General features: G+C 53.9%; 1 protein-coding gene across 8 annotated transcripts in view; it reads left to right on the top strand.

The window, feature by feature from the left end:
* LRP8 (LDL receptor related protein 8) overlaps positions 1–16,238 on the top strand; it is a gene marked incomplete at its 5' end in the record, with an annotated part of 63,006 nt that overhangs the window by 36,300 nt on the left and 10,468 nt on the right. For 2 of the 8 annotated variants that reach the window (XM_084243463.1, XM_084243462.1), the window contains 9 exons: positions 934–1,062; positions 4,178–4,561; positions 5,462–5,584; positions 9,478–9,597; positions 9,677–9,802; positions 11,030–11,204; positions 12,357–12,584; positions 14,961–15,079; positions 15,329–15,468. In XM_084243463.1, coding sequence (XP_084099589.1) covers positions 934–1,062; positions 4,178–4,561; positions 5,462–5,584; positions 9,478–9,597; positions 9,677–9,802; positions 11,030–11,204; positions 12,357–12,584; positions 14,961–15,079; positions 15,329–15,468 — 1,544 coding nt within the window. Of the gene's footprint in view, positions 1–933; positions 1,063–4,177; positions 4,562–5,461; positions 5,585–6,076; positions 6,230–8,209; positions 8,249–9,477; positions 9,598–9,676; positions 9,803–11,029; positions 11,205–12,356; positions 12,585–14,960; positions 15,080–15,328; positions 15,469–16,238 lie in introns of all 8 variants that reach the window. The other 6 variants (XM_084243460.1, XM_084243459.1, XM_084243461.1 and 3 more) reach the window with 6 other exon arrangements.

Below are 16,238 nucleotides of genomic sequence, written 5' to 3'. Positions count from 1 at the left end.
CCACCTTACTGGCACAGAGATAAGGGTTGTTTGCCAAGGTCGCATAGCCAGTAAATGACCAAGCTAAGATTGGCCAGGCAGCCAGTCTCCAGAGCCCATGCCCTTGACTTCCATGTTGGAGGCCATGACCTATTTTCACCCTGCTGAGTTAGAATTAAACAGGTGGAGATTAAATATAAGAGTCTAGCACTGTACCTGGCATATCCTAGAAACCGCCTCCTGTATATACCCCAGAGGGAGCCAGCCATGCAGTTGGTCTCAGCTGGGTCTGTCACGTGGGTCATCCTGGGAAACTCAGAATGAGAGCCACCCCCAGCCCTGATCAGGGTTCTCATTCTTTTTTCCAAATTGAGAATCAACCCTGGGGCTTCAGGCCCCTGATTGAGTCGCCTCCGATTGTGGCTGCAGTAATTATTAGCTATGTGGTCCCACTGGGCCCTGCCACACAGTGGCTGCTCTCAGCAGCAGGCTCAGCACTGTCTTGGGAGGGAAGAGGTTTGGAAAGGGTGGTCATACCAAGGGAGCTGTCAGGAGCTTGGTGAGCCCCTCCAAGTCTACAGGTTCAGATCATGGAGTCACTGATCCGGAAAGCACACTGAGACCCAGTCAGGGCATGTCTGCACACAAGGGCGCAGAGATGGCAAATGGCAGCAATGTGGCAGCTCTGTGTTAACTGGAGCTTAAAGGGGAGCCTTGAAAGGGTGAGAGGTGAGGTCCATAAAATAGGCAGGGTCAGCCAGAACCAGGGTGTGATGAAAGGATGGTAGCAGGGCAGTGTGGGATCAGATGTGCGATTTGGAGAGCCTTGGGGCAGAAGGAGGCTTTTTACTCAGATGAAGAGATGGGGCAGGAAGGCCTGATGGACTGCCAGGACCTGGGCTATAGGCTTATTCCCACCTTGGCTAAGCCCTGCATGTGTGCTTGTCTCCACAGCCAAGCAGGTGTGTCCTGCAGAGAAGCTGAGCTGTGGACCCACCAGCCACAAGTGTGTGCCTGCCTCGTGGCGCTGTGACGGGGAGAAGGACTGCGAGAGTGGAGCGGATGAGGCCGGCTGTGCCACCTGTGAGTCTGGGGTCAGGGCCCCAGGGTCTGCCAAGCATAGCCAGGCCGCCACTCAGGGAGTGGCAGCCACTTTTGGGTAGGGGGCCTGGTTCTGGGGGACAGGAGGAAGTGGAAGGGGTTGATAGGTGGAGAGGAAAGACTAATGATCAGGACACTAGTAATGGCCAGGCACTGTGGAGACATTTTCTTCTTTCATCTTCACAACCACCTCACAAGCACCATTATCATCCCCATTTTGGGTGAGGAAACTGAGGCTCAGACAAGTGAGGAAAAGTGCCCAAGACTGAGTGATAGAACTGAGATTCAAATTCAGGTCTGGATAGCAAAGCCCATGAGCTTTTTACCATGTCAGACATCTGCTCATCCATTCCACAAGTCTCCGCTGATCTCCGCAGGGAGACCAGGGCTGGGCCACAGGGCTGACTGGTGGTGGCCTGCGCCAGTGCCCTGGCAGTGTCGGGGAAAGGGAGGGAGGGAGGGATGGGGTGGAGAGGAACAGACAGATTCCTGAGGTATGAAGGATGACTGTTGCTAAAATCTCAGATTTGAGCACAAATGTTACAGGTTGGGAAGACATTCCCAACAGCCTCAGCAGGGACAGATGGACGTGGTCACTAGGACAGTTTCACATCACTGAGCTTCAAACACAGGATTATCTCCTTCCCAGGGGGTGGGTCAGCAGGTCTGGACCAGTAGGGAGCAGACCTGGGCCTCTTGTTTTAATTCAGTGGACACCTATTGTGTGCCAGGCCTATAGCCAGGCTCTGGAAGGGACGATGAGGTAGAGCCCACACATCCTTCCTCCGGGAACTCATGATCACGAGAGACAAGTAACTAGGCTGGAAGCTGGGCTAAGATATGGGTGATCACTCAGGGGGGATTTTGCTAGGTACTCACTCACCACCGCCTCTCTGGTTCCTCCCTCCACCAGCCTCTATATTTGTATCCTTCCTGGCCCAAGGGAAATGCCATCTCCTCAGGAGGTTTCTGAGTCATAGCATTCTAGATTCTAAGTCTGGAGTTTGGATATGTCTGAAGCTGAGGGATCTGGGTATGGGAGAGAACCTGGCTGGAACCAACAGTTTCAAAGCCCCAATGCTGGCAGTGGCTCATTCTTTCAGCAATGATGATTTTTTTAGGGTCTCAGTGGCCATGAGAATCCTCTCCCTCCTTACACCCCCATAATCAGATGTTTCCTCAGTCAAAAAAACCAACAACCACTGTTGCAGGGTGTGGGAATAGTTCTAACTAGGATATGTGTGGCAGGAATGTTCCCTGTTAATTATAGGATAGGGTGTTAGGTGTTCTGCTGGGATTCTCTGCTATAGCTCCCAGCCCAGCCACCTGGACAGAGGAAAGAGTCCCCCTTCTCTTGTCTGTCAGAGCTTCTTCCATTTGTGAGTGCTGGGAATGGGGTCTCAGGGTATGGGCCTGAGAAGGGGAAACCTGAAGTTACTGTCAGCTTTGAAAGCTTGGAGGAACTCAGTGCAAAGTACTTCCTCCCCGAACTCCAAATGTAGTGAGTCCTCCCTCTCTGGAAAGGAATGAGGGGAACTAAAATAGAAATCAGCATAATCTTGAGGGGTACACCTCACAGGGTATTATGTGCTTTTCCCACCAATGCCCCAACATCCTAAAAACCCAGAAGGGGAGAAAAATGCAAATGTCAGAAACTTGACAGAGCTGTCAGCAACACATGACATGAACTGCCTACATTGTGAAGCTGAAGTCATCATTCTATTTTATGTTCAATGACTATGAAAAATGATGTTTTTTCCATCAGAAAATAAAAACACAGACTCTGGGCGCCCTCACATGGAGAGATCTGGTACTGCCACCACAACATTACCTGTTGCCACAACCATGCCCCTACCTGGGCCACTAGGCCCAGATGTTCTTAGCCTGCGTGTAAGGAGTGAAAGAGGCTATAAGATCGCTGCCTTATAAAGAGCTTACACTCCAGGAAGGGAGGGGGCAACCAGAAAGCCGAGAGGAAGATTATGGATAGAAAGGAAGAGCCCCAAACCTGAGTTCTCATTCCCTTGTCACCAGGGAGAACCGGTGCAACCCTGGGCAGGCTGTTCCTCTCTCTGGGCTTGTTTTTGCAGCTGTTAACTAGAAGTCGGGCTGGTGGTCTCCAAGGCCTTTCCATCCTGTGTACTCAGAGCAGCCCACCAGAGAGAGGAAGCCCAGTGCTCCAGGCAGGGCCCATGACTTGAGCCCTTAACCAGTGCACATCCCCGAATTAGTCCTCACAGCTGGGCTGGTCCAGCATCCATCCATGCCACACCCGCCCACTGCAGGAGACTCTGTACCAGGCCCTCAGGACCAAGACGGGTCAACTCAGACACATTCCCATGCAGTGTGTGGTCATGGAGCAGATGGAAAACACATGAGACCCAGACACCTGAGCAAGCTGTGAAGGAGAGCGAAGGGGGAGGGACACTTCCCAAGCAGTGGAGCATGAAGGGTATTATGAAACAGGTGGCCCGTGGGCCCTTGAAGGACGAAAATTCACAACTGTGAAATGTGGAGACAGTGATGGGCAGGAGGTGGGTACCCAACAGATGGAACAGCTTGAGCAAAGGCCTGGAGGTGGGCACGTGTGCATCTGGCCTAGTGCGGCTGAGGCCAGAGTGTGTGCGGGAGTGAGGATGTGTGCGGGAGGAGGAAAGGGGGCAGAGCAGTGGCCGCGCCAGTGGACTTAGATGCCCGGCCAGGGAACGTGGACAGGACAGTGCAGGTCAGCGGGTGAGGAGGGGCCTGAGCTATGCGTGAGGAAGCAGCTCGGACCTCACTCCCTGGAAAGGCCAGAGTCATGTTACGTTATCATTTCCTAGGAAGACCACAGGCTTTCTGAGACAGGCTGCCCTCTGCAGCTTTAGAGTCTCCCGGGACCACCGTCCAGTGGGCAGCAGGACAGGCCCTCACTCCCAAAAAGGCTGGGGAGGCTCATTCTGTTGCCCCCAGTCACCCACCACGACCCTGACCCCATTTCTAGGACTCGGCCCGCGCAGGGCCCCTCCTGCCTGGAGGTGAGGGTCTGGGCCCAGGCGCGGGACCCGCGGGCCCGGGGGCCCGGGGCAGGAGCCGACCGGCTCTCTGTCCCGCGCAGTGTGCGCCCCGCACGAGTTCCAGTGCAGCAACCGCTCCTGCCTGGCCGCCGTGTTCGTGTGCGACGGCGACGACGACTGCGGCGACGGCAGCGACGAGCGCGGCTGCGCCCACCCGGCCTGCGGGCCCCGCGAGTTCCGCTGCGCCGGCGACGGCGGCGCCTGCATCCCCGAGCGCTGGGTCTGTGACCGCCAGTTCGACTGCGAGGACCGCTCGGACGAGGCGCCCGAGCTCTGCGGCCGCGCCGGCCCAGGGCCCACGGCCGCGCCCGCCGCCTGCGCCGCCCCCGCCCAGTTCGCCTGCCGCAGCGGCGAGTGCGTGCACCTGGGCTGGCGCTGCGACGGCGACCGCGACTGCAAGGACAAGTCGGACGAGGCCGACTGCCGTAAGCCCCCGCCCCGTCCACAGGGCCCAGCCCGCTGCTCTGCTGCTCGCAGCCCAGGGGCGGCGGCGCCCCTGCCCGAGCATCTGTCCCCCAGGCGCCGGCTGCCTTTCCCAGCCCGCTCACCTGTCGCCCTGTTTTACTGCGGAGGAGCCTGAGCTTGGGAGCGTGAAGACGTGTTTGAGGTCACGTGGCTGCGAGGTCGCGGCGCTCGGGTCTAACCTGAGGTCAAGGGTTTTTCTCTGGTACCGGTGTCCCCCAACAGCCCCGGTGCTGGTGCTCAGTCCTTAGTAATTCAGGAACATCCGTGCCCTCAAGTCCTGCTGGGCCTGCTCATCCCTCAGGGCCTCACCCAGATTCCTGACCACCCCAGCTGGGCTGGGTCTCTCCCCTGGGCTACCACATGCCCCCAGGCCTTCGCATCTTACAGCACATGCCACCCTGTGATGTCTTCACCCCAGTCCCCAACCCCCAGATCCCCTCAGGACCCTGGAGGATGGGAAGCCTCCTAGTAGTCTCTGGTTTCCCCACCCTGGGCATAGCGCCCAGCACACAGTAGGGACATAGGAAGGGTTTGCTGAAAGAAAGAAATCATTTAGTAATGAGCACTGAGATTCAGAAAGAAAGTCATGCATCTGCTCTGGAGGGACGTGGCCCTGGGGAGCTGGTGGATGGGAAAATAGGACACCTGAGTTTTAGTCCTAGCACTGCCCCTGGGTGAGGCGATCCCCCTCTCTGAGCTTCAGTCTCCCCATCTGTACACTGGAAGTGCCTTGGCCAGGTGTCCTCTGGGAACTCCCAATCTCAGCCACTGGTTTTGTTGTGGGAGGGGGGTGGAGGGAAGAGAGCTGTCCCAAGACCATGTTGGCCCTGACCATCTCTCCCTTTGCCCTCTTCTGGTAGCACTGGGGACCTGCCGTGGGGACGAGTTCCAGTGTGGGGATGGGACTTGTGTCCCTGCAATCAAGCGCTGCAACCAGGAACAGGACTGTCCAGATGGGAGTGATGAAGCTGGCTGCCTGCAGGGTGCGTGTGGTCAGAAGCAAAGGGCAGTGTCCTTGTGAGGAAAGCCCTGAGCTCTCCCCTGGCACAGGAGAGAGCAGAGTTGAAAGAGGTCTCCCTTCGGCCCCTGATGAGCATCTTCTTCCAGAGCATCATGTACCCCTAAACCACCCAGATCCCCTCCAAAGGGTCCTCATGACATTGAAACTGGATTTTTAAGGGCCCAGGGCAAAGGTCCCTTCAGATCGTGGGTCCAGCCCACAGGGTCTCTATAGACCTGCTGCTTTTCCCTCCCAGGCCTTCAGTACCATCAGATCACACCCAGACCCTCTAGCCCTGCCCTGCTTGATGATGCTTGGGCACCCTGATCATCCCTGGGATCCTGTCCTTCTGTGACCAGAACACCCATCAATCCTATATCCAGCCCACCAGTGGGGGCTGGGACTGGAGCTGCCCACCTCCTGTGGGCCCCACTCAACACAGCCTAGCCCAGCCCTACTGTCCACGTTCTTACAGGCCCTGTGTACTCTCTTGTCCAACCAACAGAATCAACATGTGAGGGTCCCCGCAGATTTCAGTGTAAGAGTGGCGAGTGCGTGGACGGCGGGAAAGTGTGTGATGCTCAGAGGGACTGCCGGGACTGGTCGGATGAGCCTCTGAAAGAGTGTGGTACAGTACCTGTCCACTTCTGGCAGCTGGACTAAACCCTCCCTGCCATGCCCCCACCTGGCCCCCAGGCTGGGGCCGCACCTGCCCCTCTGCTCACCTCTGCTCTGACCCTCTCTCTGCACTTATGTGCTGTCCTAGGGCCTCAGATGGGGCTCTCTACCTCTGTATCTCTCCAAATCTAAGGTCCTTTCCTTTCCAGTCCAAATGCTCAAAAATTATGCTTTCTCTCACAAACCCAGCCTCTCCTCCTCACTCCTACCATTCAGGCCTCTGAGTGTGTGCTGACTCTGGAACTTTCTCTCCTCCTCAGTTTCCGCCCTATTGACCTTGCCAGGGCCCTGGCCTCTGAAGCCTTCATGCCCCCTGCAGGAGTCCCTGTAGAGGGAGAGGTATAGAACAGCGGGCAGGTGGCCAAAGAGGCACATCCCAAGGCCTAGTGGCTCAGGCCAGGCCTGGGTGAGGGTAGGGCAGACCCAGAAGTAGGAGGTAGCTGTGTCCTGAGCCCTGAGGAGGTAGGGCTTTCTGAGCAAGCAGATTTACAAGTTAGTTGTGAGTAATGAGGGGAGTGAGATGGCTGTCCTGACGACTAGCACTGCTGGGCGTTCCGGGAGCTGCCGGAACATGCTAGGAGCCCAGTGTAGGCTCAGGAAGGCTCATTTCTGAGGTCAGAGGTTTGGACAGAGAATTCCTGGGAAGACAAACTCTAGGCCAGAGACTCCCTCCCCACCTTCTTGGTAGACCCATTTTTCATCCTTGTAGCTACTCAAAGGAGCTTCGTTCTCTGGAGTGCCCCAGGAATATATTTCCACCCCTGTTGAAGATTTCAAGATTGATTTTGAAAGGGAGGGTAGTGGAATGAGGCCACTCAGCCTCCCCCTGAACTTATAGGAGATAGACTCTGCCTTCCCTGCTCCTTGCCTGCAGTGATCTTGCCCAAAGAAGTCTCCATGATTAGGACAGAAGTAGAAACAACTGAGCCTAGCCTCCACCTACCCCCCCCCCCTTCCAGGTTATAAGTTAGCCAGGGAATACTAACCTACTAAACACTTTCTCTCTTCTCTCTCTCTCTCTCTCTCTCTCTCTCTCTCTCTCTTTCTCTCTTTCTCTCTCATCTTTTGCATGACATGCCAAAGAGAAGTATGTTTGCATGTGTTTGTGTCTCTGGGCTGGTGACAGACCAGTGTCTGTATCCATGGCTCCTCTGAGCAAGGCAAGAGCATTGTATCATGCGTCTCTGTGTGTGTTCCACATCTGTTTGAGTGTGTCCGGGAAATCCACGGCCCATCTGTGCCTCTGCACGTAAGCTGTGTGTGAGCATGCAGGTGTGTGCATGTGCTGGGGAAGGTAACACTACCCGTTCCCCCCATGGTGGGCCTCAAATGCTGTGCTACTCAGGCCTCTCTGCACCACCTGCCCAGACCCCCTGCAGAGTCACTTCCTGACCAGAGAGAACTAGGAAGGCCCAGAGAATCCCTTTCAGCCTCAGCCTTGTTGCTGGCCTTCCAGGGCAGGGTTGATAGAGACAGAAAGGTCAGGACCACGACCCATTCTCTCGCCCCTACCCACCTTAGCCCCGGAGGACTCTGCCTTCCACTTTCAAAGAAGCCTGAGTCATTTAAGTGCCCCCCTTTTCCCTTTCAGAGCCATCTGACACATGCCCCTCCATCAAGTGCTCAGTAAATACAGTCATTAGTTGCTGTTGCCTGCAAAAGGAGAGGGAGGGAGTGGATGCATGAGTGAGGCAGCGAGTGAGCAGGTGAATGAACGAATGATGGTGCTGAGGGGATAAAATAGTGTGGGGCAGGCAGAAAGGGCTTCAAGGGACAGAGAGACTCCTGGGGTGGTACACATAGACATTACCCAAAGCTTTTATACATGGCTCAGCCCACCCTAAAGGGCTCAGGGTTTCCCAGGGCAGGGTCTGGCTGAGTCACCCCCAGGCCTCCCAGTCATGGGGTTGCTATGGTTTTGTTCTTTCAGTTCTGTCAACGTCCCAGGGAAAGAGGAGGAGGCCCAGGGGTAAAAGGGAACATTCTTTAAGCATGGCTTAGGTTGGAGGTGGGGTGCCCACCGCTGTGCATGGCCTGGGGTGGGCAGCTGACACCAACTGCGCATGGCCACACCACGCTGGTTTAGCTCAGCTCTGCTTGGCTTGGCTGAAGTGCAGTGCATGAGCCTGGTGGGCAGAGGGGTGGCTCGGCACCTCCCCTTGGCTTGCAGAATTGACCTTCTGTAATTGTAAAGCTGAGAAGATGCTGTGAGAGCCTGGCAAGCCTTGGTCCTGGCCTCCCTGACCTTCCCTAGGATCCTGCCAGAGATGGGCAGTGGAGGACCGGGGAACCAGACGACCTCCAGACATCCCTTCATCTCTTGTAGCATTGGTAATCCTGGGACCAGGCCCGACTTCAGTGTAGTAATAGGGATAGGTGCTAAGAGGAGAGGAGGTGAAAAATCTGTTGTAGTTCATGGGAGGAGAGACTCGACTTAGCAACAACTCTGAAGAAAAAGGCCTGGGAGCCTTAGGTAACCAGACACAGTAGGGGACAGCCTCTGCTGTTCAGACTCAGACAGGTGGCAGACCAGGTCTGGACCCTGCCTGGAGAAGGACATGGCCAGATAATGTCTACCCAGAGGAAGGCACCTGAATGGCAGGTGGCCAGAAATCTGCACATTAAAAGAGATTCTGAGGGAGATACTGGACTCTGCTCAGCCCCACCCAACAAGCTGGGGGCAGGAGCAAAAGCTGCAGGAGCAGACCCTGTGAGGCAGTTCCAGGAGGAGCCTGCTGCCTCGGGGGGTGGCGGGGGAGTGGGCTTCCTGAACCTGGAGGTGCTTGAACAAAGGCATTCTTGGGGTGTCCTGAGGGTTGGACATGCACTCATTCAACTCTGAGGTCACGAGGAAGGAGATGCTGGAAGAAATGTGTTTGTGAAAGGAAAGATCTTAGGCAACTAGCTGCCTCCAGCCTGGTGGTGGACAAAGCCCTGACCTGGGACGCAAAGGACCTGAGTTCTGGTTCCACTCTCCCTGTCTGTATGTCTGGCCTGGAGCAAAGAACTGCCCCTCTCTGAACCTCCCCTTGCCCAGTCACCTGGTTAATGAGGCTGAGGTTCAATGAGGCTGGAGAGCATCCTGGCTCTGTGGGAGCCCTGCCATCCCCCAGTCTCTGCTTCAGCTCTCGGCCCTACCACTGTCCTGCCCACACCCTAGTCTGGGCTTCTGGACCCTCAGCCCGCGTCCCTCCCCAGGGCTGAACGAGTGCCTGCATAACAATGGTGGCTGCTCCCACATCTGCACGGACCTCAAGATCGGCTTTGAGTGCACGTGCCCAGCAGGTTACCGGCTCCTGGACCAGAAGACCTGTGGGGGTAAGACCCTCCCTTGATCCCACCTCCCCGAGCAGAGGCAGAGCCTCTGACTTGTTCTGACCTCTGTTCCTCCCCGCAGACATTGATGAGTGTGAGGACCCAGACGCCTGCAGCCAGATCTGTGTCAACTACAAGGGCTACTTTAAGTGCGAGTGCCACCCTGGCTATGAGATGGACACACTGACCAAGAACTGCAAGGCCGTTGGTATGGACACCCCAAAGTGGGGGCAGGGGGCCAGCTCTGAGGGGTCACAGAAAGCGACACGCTCCCACATATGAGGAGTGGATATGCATGGCATGCACGCGCACACACTTGTGCACACCAGTGCTCGGACTGTAGGTATCTATCACACACCATGCCCTGTACGTGAACACCCACATGTAGAGCCCAGAGACAGCACTCACACAACACACCGTGTGTAGATGCCAACGGCACTACAGCTACACACAGCGTGATATGTGCAGACCTACACAGTGATCAGCTCAGCCCACTGCATTCATTTCATTCGGTTCTTTGTAATGAACACCTAATGTTGTAGGCACTGGGGATCTAGCAGCAAGCAAAACACACATAAATCCCTGTCTTCCCTACAGGACAGCAACGTCTAGGTCTCTGATGATCTTCCTAAAATTGAATCCGAAATCTAAAAAAGGGTTTTGTATATACATAGACATGTGTGTCGTTGCCTGTGCACACATCTAAGTGGTGTCATATATTACACACACCTCACCCCAACTATTGGCTCAGAATAAAGTGCAAACTGTTCACCCAGTTCATAGGGCCCTTTGTGATCTGGTCCCTGCCAGTCTTTGCAGCTTCATCTCTTGCCATAGCCCCAGAAATGCTCTACACAAATTAAAGACTCAAAAGACCTCCTTGAATCTCCTCCGTGGAGTCTCCCCCGAGCCTAGAGTCTGTCCTCCAAACTTCAGCTTCAGTTATCTTTCTAAAATACTTAATGCTCCCTGTTTCACTCCTTGAACACTGCAGTAGTGCCCAGAGAAGAGAAGTGATAGCTACGGAGAAATGCATTCTAGGTAGAGGGGCCGCCTTGAGCAAAGGCCCTGGGCAGCAGAGCGCTGCTGTGGCTAGGTAAGGATAGGCGGTTTGGTGGCTGGAGTCAAGGTGTGTCAGGGGGTGAGTGATGAGGCTGGATAGGGAACTTGGGGTATGCAAGCCTAAGAGGGAGGTGGGGAATCAAAAAATTTGGAGGGAGTTTTTATAAAACTCACAAAAAGAATGTGGTGCTTTCCAGCTTACCCAGTATTGTACCCAGTATTTCATCTACTCCTCTAACCTTTGAGATAGGAATTGTCACTCCTATTTTTCAGGAAAATGAGGTATCACCCAACAAACCAGTGGCAGAGCCTTGTTCTCCAGATTCCCCAACTCTTGCACTGATCTTTCCCCCTCAATCTCCCTGCATGGCAGCTGGCAGAAGCCCATCCCTAATCTTCACCAACCGGCACGAGGTGCGGAGGATTGACCTGGTGAAGCGGGACTACTCACGCCTCATCCCCATGCTCAAGAACGTCGTGGCCCTGGATGTTGAAGTTGCCACCAATCGCATTTACTGGTGTGACCTCTCCTACCGCAAGATCTACAGGTGAACAGTGGCAGGTGTTCTGCAACCAGGCCTAGCTGGGGGCAGGAGCTGTCAGAGGAGAGGAAGAGTGGCCTCTGCACTCCTTCTGCCTCTAGGATTCCCCAGGATGGAGCTGGGACTTGGGAAGGGAGGCACAACCATTGGAGCTGCCAGGACTCCACCCCCTGGACAGGCCTGGGCTGAAGGGTCTCTTGGGAGAGCAGTTTTGAGCCCCATATACCCAGGCTTTGACTGACCTCTGGTGGCCTTGTAGGGCAGTGCAAGACACAGTAAGTGTCCAGCCACAGCAGAAAGGAAGAAATCCCTTGCCTTGACGACTTTCATAGCAGCTCACATATCCATGTTAGCTCCTAGGGACTTGCACACCTGGTCCTGCCTAGAAGATCCCACTCATAACATAGTGACATCCCCTGTGATGCTCCTAAGGGAAAAGTGTAGAGGAGGCCTCTGACCCTGTCTAGGAGTCAGGGGATCTTCCTGAATGGCATTGCCCCCAACCCAGCCCTTCACTGTCTGTGACACGAAAGTCAGAGGACTTTTGTGCTTGAGACAGTTTCTTTACACATGAGGAGGAGCTTTCCTAGGTCTTTCTCAGATGCCACAAGCCTGCTGCCTGCATGTCCTGCCCCCACCCCCAGCCCACCCCTTTTCATAGTCATGGCTTTTCCTTGTCCTGAGATCCACTTGGTGGGGCTACCAATGACCAGGCACTGGGTAGGTGAGTGAATGGATGGGTGGGTGGGTGAGTGAATGGAAACAAATATACTTCACTGACAACTCAATGCCTATTACACCCCCTCAAAACAAAGACACACAGAGAGAGAGACAGACAGGGGCTGTTTCATTTCATTACAAAGCCTCCTCCAACCCTTCAGGATGATGTATTCACCATTTTTCTATTGCTGTAGCCTGTGATCACACTGTATTGTAATTGTTTGGCTAGAAATTTCTGTCCCCTACTAAACCTAGCTCCTCCAGGCCAGACACTATGACTGATTCAAGCCAGTACTCTTACCCCATGGCCCAGGGAATGTGTTGAATGGAAAATAGCCAAGTTCCTCTAAAATGTGCTGAGGCTCTCAGAGAAGAAATGGGGGGAGGGTCCATAGGCAGCTCCAGATGGAGCCCATGGCCAGCTCTGGTTGCCCCTAGTGCCTACATGGACAAGGCCAGCGATCCAGCAGAGCAGGAGGTCCTTATTGACGAGCAGCTGCACTCTCCAGAGGGCCTGGCGGTGGACTGGGTCCACAAGCACCTCTACTGGACCGACTCGGGCAATAAAACCATCTCAGTGGCCACAGCTGATGGTGGCCGCCGGTGCACTCTCTTCAGCCATGACCTCAGTGAACCCCGGGCCATTGCTGTCGACCCCCTGCGAGGGTGAGTGTCCCTAACCTGAACTTTCCATTCTCCCACTGCAGGTGCTCAGTCCTCATGTATTTGTCACAAGAACCACCTTGAGGGCTTTGGAAGGCCCTGGGATCCTCCAACCCATGAGGAAGAAAGTCTGCATGAGCCCCTCTGCCTGTTAACACTGAGCAAGGGTTCTTTGGGCATTGATTGTCAGCATCTTCTGGGATACTGCTGCTCACTCATCATATCATAGAAGCAGAGCATCTGAATGCAGAGCAGGGCTCTCAAGATTGCAAAGGCAGGAAGTCTTTCCTCAGGCTGCTGTGTGCTGTGGGTGGGCATTTGCTGGCTGCTCACAAACTTCCAGAGACAGGAGTGCATTACTTCCCAGAAAGCTTGTCATTTGGGAGCAGCTGTGCCCATTAGAAAGTGTTTTGTTTTTTCCCAAATCCCCAAATATGCCTTCCTCTGACTTCCTTCATTCTGCCTCTGGAGTTACATCAAAAATATCTACTACTTACCCGAGGGCAGCATAGGACAGCCTGCAAAGTCTGGGGACCAACATCCCTGGGTCTGCTTCGCTCCAGGCTGCCCACTGCCATCCCCCCCCTGTTTCCTGTGTGCTCTCATGCAGTTCTGAGGCTGCACCTGCCATACCCATCTCCCAAACCATATAGTGACAACCAGCCCATCCCTGGTCCACTGTGGATCTGTCAGGGTCCCAGCAGGAAACCCTACTGCACATTTAAGTTAACTTGAGGGGGCTTAATGAAGGGACTATTTACGAGTGGGTAAGCTCTAAAGCACTATCCTGGACTAGTGACAGCAGCATATTACCAGGTAGGCCTGGGTGGCAGGAGTGAGCAAGGTTACCCCAAGGGGAGAGCGGGGTAGAGAGTGTCACCTTTAGACCATTAGCAGAAGGCAATGCTGCAGGGGAGGCAGGGAACAAATGTCCTGAACTCAATATCTCTGCTTTCCCCCTCCAGTATTTTGCTGAACACAACCGGGAGCCGGGAGGCTAGGCAGTTGTGGTTCCCACATGGATCAAACTTTCAGTACACAGAGCGGAATGGAGACAGATAGAGAGTGAATCCAAAGTGGCAAAGGGCAGGGATCCTGGACAGTCACTCAGCCCCCAGCCCAAAGACAGTCTTGACTTGATACCAGGTAACAGTGAGGCAGATTTGAGAAGTTTAAGCACATAGGCTTAACTGGTTCAGTTTGAATATAAATTTAAATTTGAAGCCTGGATCCATTACTTACTGACAATGTCATTTTAGGAAAGTCAACCCCTCTGAGCTACAATTTACTCATCTGCAAAATGGAATTAAAACTTAAACCCTCATGGGACTGTTGTGAGGTAAAATTAAAACATTATTCCACAAATATTAAGTAAGACCTATTATATGCCACCCATGAGTTACCCTCCAGGTATAACGTGACCAACAGGCAAGGAGCCCGCAATGGGGCTTACTGCAGTGAGGAAACAGACAGTAGTAAGCAAGCACACCACAGAACCTGAGCACAGATGCCCAAACAGCTGTGGAAGCAAAGAACATGTGCTTTAAGAAGAGAGTAACAAGGAAGGGATCCGAGAATGAGTCTCCACTGAAAAGATGTTTAAATGGAGAACTAACCAGAGAGAGAGTGGGGGACAGAGGCTTTGCAAAGACAGGCTTGGTACCCTGGGGAGTCAGAAACAGGCCCTGCAGGGCATATGTGAGGTTAGTGAGGGAGGTGTGTGTAAGGGGTGGGAGGGCAGGAGAGACAGTCAAAGAGGTAGGCAGGGGCCTGCTCATGCAGAACGCCGCTAGCTATGGTAAGGATCTGGGATTTTATTCTAACGGCACTAGGAGAAGCCACTGTAAAATTTAAAAACAGGAGAGTGACAACTTTCCATTTTTAAAACCTCACTTGTGCTTGCTTTGTTAAAAGAGGCAGGATTATTACATTTGTAAGCACATGAGGGGAAACCACTCAGCCCAGTACCTGGCACATAATAAGTACTCAACAGGTAGGAGACACCTTGACCGAGCCCTGGCTGTGTGACATGGGGCTGGTCATTTACTCTGCAGATCACTTACACTGCAGACCAGGAGAATAAGAGAGGGCTGCTAGAGCCTTTCCCTCTCTGGCATGCTGCCAGACATGGAGAGATGGCTCACAGGTTGTCCACCCAAGGCAAGTGGACTCTCAGGGAATAAAGCCTCTCCAATTGCTTAGACGAGGTAAAGGCTAACGCACCTACTAACTCCTAGCTTTCATGGTTTTAATGGATTTCTAAGGTCTTCCCGGTCCCTACTAAGCATACCCTTCAAGGGGTTAAGGAGCCCATGTGACCTAGACCACCCCAGTCATGTCCCTCGACAAGAAGCCACATTGGGTTCTTCTCTCTTACAGGTTCATGTATTGGTCTGACTGGGGGTACCAGGCCAAGATCGAGAAGTCAGGACTCAACGGCGTCGACCGGCAAACACTGGTGTCAGACAATATTGAATGGCCCAATGGAATCACCCTGGGTGAGCCCTCCCTTCCCTGGGTCAGGAGCCTGTTCTGACACCTGATCCTCACCTCTGCCTGGAGCTCCTCTCTTGTTTCTGCAGCCCCTTGTAGTGCCACTGCTTTTGCTGCCTATGGTTGTCCCAGGGTGACCTCTGTCTGAGGCCTGGAAATATGGGCAGGGAGGGGGCCCGAAGGAGCAGAGATCCATCCAGGCAGCTGTCCCAGGCTCATAACCTCCCCCCCCCCCCCCCCGTTTCCTTCCCAAGATTTGCTGAACCAGCGCCTGTACTGGGTAGACTCCAAGCTGCACCAGCTGTCCAGCATTGACTTTAGCGGAGGCAACAGGAAGATGCTGATCTCCTCCCCTGACTTCCTGAGCCACCCTTTTGGGGTAGCTGTGTTTGAGGTGAGCCCCAGGGTGGGGACATATGGCTCCATCAGGAAGCTAAAGCCTCATAAAGGCTTATTCAAGTAGGACGGTTTTCTGAGACTTGTCCAAATGGAAACAAAAGGACAGGCAGTCATCTGACTTGTTTGTGTACAATCTGTGAACTACTGACATACGAGGCTTTGCAGCCCTTTGCCCACCTGGCTCCCTTCCCAAGATCCCTCCCTCAGAGTGCTTCCAGGTAAGTTGCTGGATCGTGTGTTTCATCGGCACCCAGTAGACCCACATATACAGAAGGCATATAAAGGGGGGAGGGAGAAATAATAGACATTTCCTTAAAATCATTTATTGTTGGACATGGACCGAGAGACTGTTAAATCCAGTACAATTTTACTGACCTTTGCTGGACTCTGGGGTCATAAAAGTGAATCAGACATCATCCTAGTCCTCAAGAAGCTCCCAGGAATGTAAAGAGTCAGCACCCTCCTGTGTTTTGACTCTTAACAACCTTTCTTCTCGGAGAATAAGGAAGCAAGAACTAATCAAGGTCTCGCACACTGACCTCTTCCCCCAAACTGACACCAAGGGGAGGGAAAGCGGGGGGCAGTGGTCTGTGGTGGGCAATGGCAATATTTGCTTGGCGCAACATCACCCAGATCTACTCTGAAATTGTGGGCAAAGCCCCACCTCCAAATCCAGCGCCCGCTTCAAAATACAGGTGTGTTCAGACATATGCATATGTGCTTCTGGATCTGTATGGCATGTGTATGTGAAGTATAGGTATGTGC

This window comes from Talpa europaea (assembly GCF_964194135.1).
Source record: "Talpa europaea genome assembly, chromosome: 9".
In the NCBI taxonomy this organism is placed as follows: domain Eukaryota; kingdom Metazoa; phylum Chordata; class Mammalia; order Eulipotyphla; family Talpidae; genus Talpa; species Talpa europaea.
Note: the sequence above shows the minus strand (reverse complement) of the source record. Positions and strands in the feature narration are given on the sequence as shown.